Here is a 10,397-nt window from a genome sequence, read left to right as displayed (position 1 = left end):
GGGGGGGGGGGGGGCCGACGTACGGCTGCCCGTGACCCTCCCTCACGGTCAAGGCACTGGAGCCTGGCAGGGGGGGGACGACAACGTCCTCCTCTTCCTTGAAGAAGAAGAGGAAGAAGAGGAGGAGGAAGAAAAGCACACGGGACGGGAATGAGGGGGAAGGGCGAGCCTTGCCCCCCCGCCGTGAAACCACCGGCCCTCACAAGGAGGAACCGCCGCGGGACCTTGGCGGCGCCTTCCTGTGGGCGGTCGCTCCCCACGACGATGGCCCGACCAAGGAGACGTGGGCCACGGTGGTGGGGAGAAAGAAGGGAGGAGTGGGGGGCAGAAAGGGGCCCTCCAGTGGCGCCCCGCGCGGCCTCGGAGGTCGAGAGTCGACGACAGCGCGCGCCGGCCCGGGGCACGGGAGGCAAAAGAGTGGGCGGTAAATGAAGAGGCACAAAGCCTTCTCCGTCCCTCCCTAAACCTCCTCGCTCGGCCGCTGTATCGGTGACGTGCCCAGCGGGCACGTACGCAGAGGTAATGCGCCGGGCGAGGGGGGAGGTAAATTTGGCGGACCTCGGGATCGGGGACCTCCGGACCAAAAGAACGGCAACCGGCGCCTTGGTGTTGGAGGTCTCCGGTCCGGAGGGTCACGCGAAGGCCGACGCGCTGGCCGGCAGCATGAGGAGCTTCTTCGCCGAAGAGAAGGAAGTGCGCATCGCGCGCCCGGCGAAGAGGGTCGAGCTTCAGGTCCGCGACCTGGACGACGCGGTAACGACGGAGGATGTCACTACCATCGCGTCGTCTGGGGGATGCAGGCCCGAAGATGTGAAGGTCTGGGCAATTCGTGCCGGGGCCAACGGGCTGGGCACCATGTGGATGCAGTGCCCGTTGACCTCGGCCAAGAAGGTGTTGAACGGTGGCTGCCTCCGTGTGGGGTGGACCACCGTCCGTGTGGAGGCCCTTGCGAGGCGCCCGCTGCAATGCTAAAGGTGCATGCAGCGGGGCCACGTGAGGGCAACATGTACATCGGTGGTAGATCGCAGCAGACTTTGTTACCGCTGCGGTCGGGATGGCCACAGGGCGGCGGACAGGTAGAATGCCCTGTCTGCCGCGACGCCAAAAAGCCCTGTGGCCATCGCATGAACACTTCCCTCTGCCCAATGGGCGGAAAAAGGAGAAAGAAGGGGGTGAGGGGTCGGGCTAAGCTCCCCCTCAGTCCCCCAAAAAGGGAAAGGGCAGACCTCCCCCCACTAAGGGGGAGGGAGAACCTATTAAAAAGGTGCAAGGAGCGGCGCCCGCAACAGTGCGCGCCTCCCCTGCCCCTAGAAGGGACAGCTCCCTCCCCAATAGGGGGGAGGAGTTCGAGCCATCACTTCCCCAGAAATCAAGTAGACTTCGACGAAGGACAGGGAGGGGGAGTGGGGGCAAAGTGGGGGCTGATAGTGAGGGGAGCGGGGGCAGCAGGTCCTGGTCCCCCATTATGAAGCCCGCAGTAACTGCGGGAGTTGACCAGGAGGAGAGAGAGGGTGTACCACCACAATAGGTACACTTCTCCTCCAGGCCAACTTACGCCGCGCTCGGGTGGCCCAGGACCTGTTCGTCCAGGGGCTGCGCGAGCGCGGTGCTGGGATTGGGGTCGCCGCCGAGCCCTATTCGATCCCGGAGCAATCGTCCTCCATACTAGGAGACGCCCGAGACCAGAGGGGTAGGCGCTCGGTGGAAATTTTCGGACGGACTGGCCGTGACTCCCCCCCCGATAAGGCATGTCGAGGGGGGAGCCGGCTACGTTGCGGTCGAGTGGAGGCCCACAGATGTGGTCGGATGTTATGCCCCGCCCTACTGGACCCGCGCTGAATTCGGGAGACTGTTGGACCGGCTGGAGGCGCTCATAATGAGGCACCTACCCAGACTGGTTATTGTCTCCGGGGACTTCAATGTCAACACGTTGTGGGGCTCCCCGGGGACATGCCCCCGCGGCGCGGACCTCCAGGAGTGGGCTGCGTCTACCGGTCTCAGTCTACAAAACAGAGGCCGGGAGAGCACCTTCGTCGGGTGGCAGGGGGAGTCCATCGTCGATCTGACGTGGACCTCACCTGCGGCCGCCCGACAAGTTCAGGGATGGAGGGTGGCGACTGAGGCGAAGACCGGATCCGATCATAGAGCTCCGCCTCGTCGTCGCCCCTCGGGAGGAGCTCTCAAGGCGCGGCAGCGGGGCGACCCGACCGCCAAGGTGGGCACTGACCTCGCTCGACCGCGACAAGTTTGTGGCCGCCATCTGCGCGGCCAACTAGGACGAAGCGGGGCCCGTAACCAGGTCCCGCGATTCCATTGGGGGGGAAGTTATGAGGATCCGGGGCATAATGCAGGGCGCGTGCGATGCGTACATGCCTCGGTCCTCCCCCCCAGCCCGCAGGGCCGCCTATTGGTGTCGGCGGAGATCACCGAGGTTAGGCGCTCCGCCGGCCGCGCCTGGAGGGCGATGGCAGCCCTGCGGGACAGGGACGCGCGGGTGGCGGCATCGGCCGTCCTCACGGCGAGGAAAGGCGCCGTGAGGAGGGCCATCGCCAAGGCCAAGGTCTTGGCCTGGGAGGACCTCATCTCCTCCGTAGATCGCGAGCCCTGGGGGTGCCCATACCGGATGGTAATGCGGCGATTGCGCCCATGGGCGCCCCCACTTACGGACACCCTTAACCCCGAGCTCCTAGACAAAATTGTGGAGGGGCTGTTCCCGGGGGTGGGGAATAATATCCCTCCCGATTGAGAGGAGGAGAAGCTTGGGGTGACGATGGAGGAGATGAGGCGAACCGCCAAGAGGCTCGGCGCCAAGGGAAAGGCCCCGGGCCCTGACGGCATTCCGGGACGAATATGGGCCTTGGCCTTGGCCGAGGAAGGGAGGTTGGGGGGCCGCCTTAGGCGGATTTTCTCCCTCTGCTTTGAGGCTGGCCTGTTACCGGCCCCGTGGAAGAGGGCCAGACTGGTCCTCTTACGCAAAGAGGGCAAGCCGGAGGACACCCCTTCCGCATACAGACCTTTGTGTCTGTTGGACTAAGCGGGCAAAATGTTCGAAAGAATCATACAAGCCCGCCTCCTATCCTGAAATGGTCCCACGCTCAGTGACGCGCAGTATAGCTTCCGAGAGGGCCGATCGACCGTGGACGCGATCAAGCGCGTCAGGTCCCTCTCGGAGGCCATCGTGAGGGAGAGGAGGGTGGCGTTGGCTATATCAATTGATATAGCCAACGCCTTTAATACCCTCCCCTGGGACCGCGTAGAGGCGGGAATGGCCCATTTTGGGTTTCCGACCTACCTAGTCCACATAACTAGGGACTACTTCCGGGACAGGCGCTTGGAGTTCCGCAATAAAGCGGAACTCCAATGCGGAAGGGGGGGGGTATTGCGGTGTTCCGCAGGGGTTAGTAATAGGCCCTCTTCTGCGGAACATCGCATACGACCAGGTTCTCCGGACCGCTCTCCCCCCCGGCTGCAACGTCGTCTGCTACGCGGACGACACATTAGTGGTGGCCGGGAGACGGAGCTGGAAACAGGCCAGGGAAATGGGCCAACTGGCCCTCGACCAGGTGGTGCACTCCATCCGGAGCATGGGTCTCAAGGTGTCTCCCCCGAAAACGGAAGCTTTGTTCTTTCATGACGCAAGTAGGGGGAGACCACCTCGATTAAAGCTCCGGATCGGCGGGATCTCCTTGAGGGTGGATACCAAGATGAAGTACCTCGGGCTCACCCTGGATGGCGCTTGGGGGTTTGAGAAACATTTTGAGGTGTTAACCCCCAAGCTGAACAGGATGGCGGGTGCGCTGGGTGCCCTCCTGCCCAACGTCGCGAAAGGCCCGAAAAGGCGGGCTAGGCGGCTGTTTGCGAACGTGGTCCATTCGGTGGCCCTATACGGGGCTCCGATCTGGGCGGGGGAGATGGCCGGGTCCCGGCGGATCCAACAAATGGTCCGCCGGGCCCAAAGGTTTTTGGCCACTCGCCTCGTCCGGGCCTATATGACCACGTCGCAGGCGGCGGCCACGGCCCTGGCAGGAATCCCTCCGGTGGAGCTCCTTGCTATGATGTACGCCGAAAAATCGGCGTACTGGGGAGCTCCGTCGGGGGACCAACAACGGGACGGAACTGGCCAGGGCCATAGCCCTCGCTAGGGAGCAGGCCCGACAACGCCTCCTCCTCCGCTGGAAGATGCAGCTGGAGGAGGCGACGGGCCGCTCCGGGAATAGGGTCGCCAATGCCATCCTGCCCTGCCTACAGGAGTGGGCAGGCAGGGCACACGGAGATCTCACATTCCGGGCGACCCAGATGCTCACCGGCTATAACTGCTTCGGTGAGTACCTGCATAGGGTCGTCCGGAAGGAGCGCACCAGCTGCTGCCACCATTGCGATGTGGCTGAGGACACGGCGCAACATACGCTGGGCGAATACCCGGCGTGGGAGGGACAGCGCCGTGTTCTTGCAAGCGTGGTGGGAGTGGACCTCCTGCCCCCGGCCCTTACCAGGGCCATGCTAGGGGGCGAGAGGCCTGGTCAGCTGTCACCTCCTTCTGCGAAGAAGTTATGTCGCAGAAGGAGGAGCAGGAGACGGCCAGACGGGGGGAAATGGTTGTGGGAAGTCGGCGAATTCGCCGCGCCCCCCGCCCTCGGCCGGCACACCAACGGGGTGTGCCGGCACCGAGAAGGAGGGCGCAAGTCGGCGTGGCGGGAAGGGTTATTCCACCCTCTCCAGGAGCCGCGCCGGCTGCGCCCGTCGGGCCGCCTCCCCAGCGGAGGAGGCGACGCGAAGAGAAACACCAGAGGAGGGAGGCCGCCGCTGCTAGGACACTAGAAGCCCGCAGGCGGCGGCTCCAGTCCCTCCGTCCGCGACAGGTGCCGCCAAGACTCGGCGGTGGCGCCTGGAGCGGCTGGCGAGGGAGAGTGGGTAAGGTGGCGGCGATGCGCGGCCATCCTTCGGGGGAGGGGGCATCGCGGGCGCACTCGTTGCCGCTCCCCTCCTCTCCCGGGATAGGAGGGTCCTGACCACAGGGGGGAGGGGGCCGACACAAGCCTGCTCCACCCCCCTGTAAGTCGGCCGGTACCAATGGCATAAGGGGCGGGTAACCGGGTGGCGAACCGGCCCCGCCCCTTCCCAAGGAGGAATGGGTCGCGCGGCGTGGGGTCCCGCGCCGCGCGGCTATGCGACGGAACGGCCGGAGGGAGCATACTCCCCCACACCCCATGGAGCGTTTGGGGAGGGGGTCGTTGGTGTTGTCGTGCCCGTGTTGCCAGGACACGAAAAAGAGTTCGAGATCGGTGATGCGGGCGCGGCAGGGTGTGTGGCGGTGGATAAAATGTAGTAGACAATGTGACTACTTCTTGTAGTTTTTAAATATAAAAAGGTTTATTTGTTAAGTACACTTGTATGTGTTTTAATTACTACTCACGTACTTATTATTAATGTGCGAACCGCGCGTTGGTCGCGTATGTCGCGGCGAGAGACCGAGGTGTTAAGTCTAACGCGGGCGGTCTTCTCCGCTCGTTTATAATATTGTTTTAGGCTTGTCGGAGGGGGTGCCTGGCGACAAGAACTTTACCATATTTGGTAATGGTGTAATGCGTTTGGAATTGAGGTCCTCAATGCGGAATGTGCAAGGTGGTGCTTATCACCGCACTTGCACACCCGCTTCCTTGTTGTGGCGCAATCGAAACAATTGCTCGAGAAGTGTTTCGAAAACGCTGATACTATTCGCGATTATAACATCCCTCCCCTCCTTGGGAAAAGAAAACGGAGTGTCTAGAGAGGTTTTCGCATTCTTATTCTACATACATTTTTTCGTTTGTTTCCGTTTACAATTATAGTTATAATCGTTTGTACTTGTTATACTTTATTATTTTGTACTCGTGTTACAAATTTGTTTTCCCGTATATAAATGTAATTACAATCGTGTATTGTTTATGGGAGCGGTGCACTTGGACACGGTGCATTTGGACACAGCCAATCACAGCGTGTGATTAGAAACATTTGTAGGGTCCCTTGGAACAGCGACTTGTGATTGGACTGTGTCCAATTGCCCCGTGTTCAACTGATATACACCCATTGTTTATATCTTATTCGTATAAGCTGTGTCTGTGTGCTACCGCAGGAATTGTGGGTATTATCGGTTTAGCACGTGTTCTTGTATTTCGCTGACTGTTTCGTTCTACTATTACTGGTGGGTCTGCTTTCTGTTTTATTTTTCTTATTACAATTATTACTAATATAATTACTACTATTATCGTTATTCCACTTGATGCTGTTGTATAAATTATGTTTTTGTAATACGTCAAGGAGTTTGATCCATTTTCTAAATTATAATACGTTTGTGTTATCATATTACTGAGTTCCGCTAATTCCGATGGATTTTGTATTATTTTGTTCGGTTTCACATGTAGTATTTCGTTTTTATATTTAATTGTGTTTATGTATTCTTGTTCTAATGTTATGTTGTATTCTAGTATGTGTGTTTGTATGAACGTGTTTTCTACGGTACCTTGTGCTTGTAATATAATATCCTCTACTGTTAATTTGCATTGTTTTTTAATGTTTATTAGTCCCGTTTTGTTGATTTTTCTGTAATATGTTTGGTCGCGACATTGGATGTGAGCGGTTTGCTCGCTGCTCGTGGAATATAGCCACGCGTTCTTTTGTGTTAGCGCGATAATAAACGTGTGATTTGCCGAGATATATTTTTTCTGGCAATTTGTTATACTTTTTAGCGTTGTGTACATTAGGATTTCGCACGGTGATTATTTATTGATTCTGAATATTGCGTTTCTTTGCGGGCAAGTATAATGGTTCCTGTATTTTATGCATTCAGCTAATTCGTTTTCGCGTAATATCATGTATGTGTTTGTTTCCTGACTAACTGCGATTTTAGTGTGTGTGACTTCAGTTAAAACAAAAATATTGTCGTGACTATATACAGGAAACGGGTGTACATGGATTATTTTGTATGTTGGATAAGCTATGAGAGGTAAGTTTAATATAGTGAAAATATTTTTGTCTTTATAATACGCGCTGATTGTGCAGAATTATTCGATTTCTACCCAGTTCTCTTTCCTAAGTGTAAACGGGAAATGTGTGCCTTTTGGTACGTGTATGGATATTTCCTTCAGCTGAGATATGATACTGTCTATTGGTGTTAATCTTGTCGGTAGTTTCCTGATTTTATTTTATCTAAATAGTAAATTATGTCGTCTTGGTCACGTACCAGATCATCCAGTAAAGCGTTTAGTATTGTAAAATGTTCGTCTATTTGTTGTCTTAATGTGAGTCCAACTTCACCTGTATAAAGTTGTGTTATGCTATTCCATATTATTTTTTCGTTAGTCTCTAAAGTTTTTTCGAGGTTATCAAGGTGGTGGACTGTTGTATTAATAATTTTTAATTGGTTTGTCACTGCGTGTTGTAAGGTTTCCTGCTTATTGTGTAATAGGTCTATTTGTTCGGTTATTGTTTTCTCGTTATTTGCGTCCATTACGCCAAACAATGATTTTGCTTTTGTGCCTATTCCGTCTATTATCCCTCGTTTTGCGTATGTGAAAATTTTGTATATGCTGTGTATGAGTTCCGTCATGTTCTGTATACGGTCAAAGTTTTTCTGTACTACTTCACGTAGGTTATCGCATATTTGCCATATGGTACTTGTCTTCTTTTGTTAATTGCAAATTCTTTCTGCGCTGTTGAGGTATCCTTGTATTTAATTTCGTCTAACATCTATTGAATGTATATCCATTTTGATGAGAGTTTTCCATGCTGAAACTATTTGGTGTAATCGTCCTTGCGTGTCATAATACACACCAGGTGTGTGTAGGAATTCGTTGATTTCGAATGGGGTTTCTGCTTACAACCCGTTTGTCCTGAGGCTCGTACTCCTTATCAGGCTGAATGCCCTGTAAGTATATTGGGTCGGGTGTTTAGGTAAATATGATCCCCTTTTCCTGTTCTGATCGTGTTTCGTGTGGGATAAAAATGCCTCCTTCTTTCTTTATTTCTAAATTGTTTGTTTGCGTTGGGGGGACCTCTTATTTAGCTTTGTTTAGCTCTGTTAGTTTCATTCAGGATGTCGCCCACTCGTATGTCCTGTCCCGCATGCTTAGTGGTAGTGTCATTTGTGTTTTGTGACTTTTTCTTCTTGTGTATGGTTTTGTGGTGTGGTGTTTTTATATTTTGTTTGTTTATTTCTCCAGTGGGATTGCCCATCGTGCTCGGAGTTCTTCCTGCCGCAGGAAGTTGCCCCGACGGCGCCTTTTTCGCCGCCCGTCGTCTTGTACGGCGAGGAGGCGCGTCGCCTCCCCCCAGGGGGTCAATCCGGCATGATTTCACGTCGACCTCCTAGAGGTCATGGAAACGGTGGCGCTAATACTTCCGAGGTGGAAACCCTGCCCCTCGCTGTACCATCCCGGGCCTCTACACACTGGCCCAGCATATTACGTGGACGCGGTAGGGGTGTGCCGCCTCGTCGGTAAGTTTTAGTTTTCTATGTATAGTTTTATGCGATTCGCGTGCGTGCGTAGCGTTCGTCGGCCCCGTTTTATTGTGTAATTTTCATTTCCGTGCTTCTGAATTATTTCGTAGAGTCCTATCCACATTGCATCTAGCTTTTTCGATCTTCCTCGTCGTATTATTTCATCGTGTAATAGTACTTGGTCTCCTATGTCAAGTACAGTTCCTTTAGCTGTTCGATCATAATATTTTTTGCTTTTTGCATTTCCTTCCTTAACGTGTTCTCGGGCTACTTGATTTGTTGTTCGGAGCCGTTGTTTTATTTCCTGTGCGTAATCGTCGATGCTATACGTGATCTTTGGCGTTGTTAGTATAGATGATGGTAGGGTTGCTTGATACCCGTATACCAGTTCAAATGGCGTATATTTCGTGGTTGTGTGCGGAGTTGTGTTATAGGTAAAAATCGCGTATGGGATCCATTCATCCCAGTTTGTTTGGTCGTTATTTATGTAGGGTCGGTATTCCGCGAGTGTTCTATGCGATCTTTCCAGTGCTCCGTTGCTCTGTGGATGGTACGCGGTGGTCTGAAACTTTTCAATTTTTAGTAATTTGCATACTGTTCTAAATATTTTACTGAGAAAGTTGGTACCTTGATCCGTTAATACCTTTTCTGGTATCCCATATTCCAGCACTATATTTTCGACAAATGCTTTCGCGACGGTTGTCGCCTCTTGATTAGGTATTGGGATAGCTTTACTGAATTTTGTTAAATTATCCTGGAATGTTAGGATATACTTATTTCCTTTAGTTGTTATCGTCAGCGGTCCTACAATATCTAGGGCGCATTTTTCGAACGGCTTAGTAGGTGTGTCAGTAATTATCATTGATGACTTTTTCTGTAGGCTTAATTTATTCTTTTGGCATAATTTGCATCTTTTGATATATTGCGTTACATCTTCTATTATTCCCTTCCAATTGTGGTTCATTCGTATTCTTTTTAAAGTGCGTTGTATTCCTTGATGCCCTCCCAATGGTGCATCCTGATATTCGTAAAGTATTCGTTCTTTTTCTCTTTTTGTATAATTTTGTGTTTTATGTGAATTCGTATTGTTTTCCTCTTCTTTTCCTTCTTCTTTTTCCTCTTCTTCTTCCTCTTCCTCTTCTTCTTCTTCTTCTTCTTCTTCTTCTAGAGTGCTAGTTTATAATATTGATACGGGGAGGTATCTACTTAACGCGTCTGCGTTCACGTTTGTTTTCCCCGCTTTGTGAATTATTTCGTAGTCATATTCTTCTAGTTTTAGTCTCCATTTTATTAGTCTGGATCCAGCATCTGTAACGTTGAACAGCCAGACTAGTGGTTTGTAATCCGTAACTATTTTAAATTTGGTTCCGTAGATATAATGTCTGAAATGTTGAACTGCCCAGACTATCGCTAGCAGTTCTTTTTCCGTTGTGTTATAATTTTGTTCCGCGCGTGATAATACGCGGCTTGCATAAGCTATCGGGTTATCTTCTCCTATTCGGCCTTGCGATACAATAGCTCCGATTGCATGATCGGATGCGTCAGTTGTTACGACGAATTCCTTCTCAAAATTCGGATATTGTAATACCGGTGTGGTGGTTAGTTTTTCTTTTAACTTAGCGAATGCCATTTGTTGTTGTTGACCCCATTCAAATTTTTCATCCTTTTACGTAAGTTTGGTCAGGGGTCGTGCTATTTTTGAAAAATTCTCAATGAATCTTCTGTAATAACCTGCGATACCTATAAATGAATGAATGTCTAGTTTTTTTAGGTCTTGGAAAATTTGTTATGGCCTTTATCTTCTTTGGGTCTGGTAGGATTCCCTTTTCCGAAATTATATGTCCTAGATAGGTTACCTCTTTCCTAAGGAACTCACATTTACTCGGTTGGAGTTTTAGGTTACATTGCCGTATTCTGTGCA

General features: G+C 52.1%; 2 protein-coding genes across 2 annotated transcripts; both read left to right on the top strand.

Annotated features, from left to right (window-relative positions):
- The first annotated feature begins 1,004 nt into the window (after positions 1-1,004).
- Positions 1,005-2,746, top strand: LOC116853030. Its single transcript, XM_032833881.1, has 2 exons — positions 1,005-1,076; positions 1,670-2,746. Exons 1-2 carry the CDS (start codon positions 1,005-1,007, stop codon positions 2,744-2,746), a joined length of 1,149 nt encoding a protein of 382 aa, XP_032689772.1.
- A 793-nt stretch (positions 2,747-3,539) lies between these two features.
- LOC116853028 lies at positions 3,540-4,142 on the top strand. The gene has a single exon (XM_032833880.1). The coding sequence runs from the start codon at positions 3,540-3,542 to the stop codon at positions 4,140-4,142; it is 603 nt and encodes a 200-aa protein (XP_032689771.1).
- The last annotated feature ends 6,255 nt before the right edge of the window (positions 4,143-10,397 follow it).

This window comes from Odontomachus brunneus, unplaced genomic scaffold (genome assembly GCF_010583005.1).
Source record: "Odontomachus brunneus isolate Ranch 3 - 2012 unplaced genomic scaffold, Obru_v1 Obru_scaffold_269, whole genome shotgun sequence".
NCBI classification, from domain to species: domain Eukaryota; kingdom Metazoa; phylum Arthropoda; class Insecta; order Hymenoptera; family Formicidae; genus Odontomachus; species Odontomachus brunneus.
The sequence above is the reverse complement of the archived record's forward strand: the minus strand, read 5'-3'. Positions and strand labels throughout refer to the sequence as shown.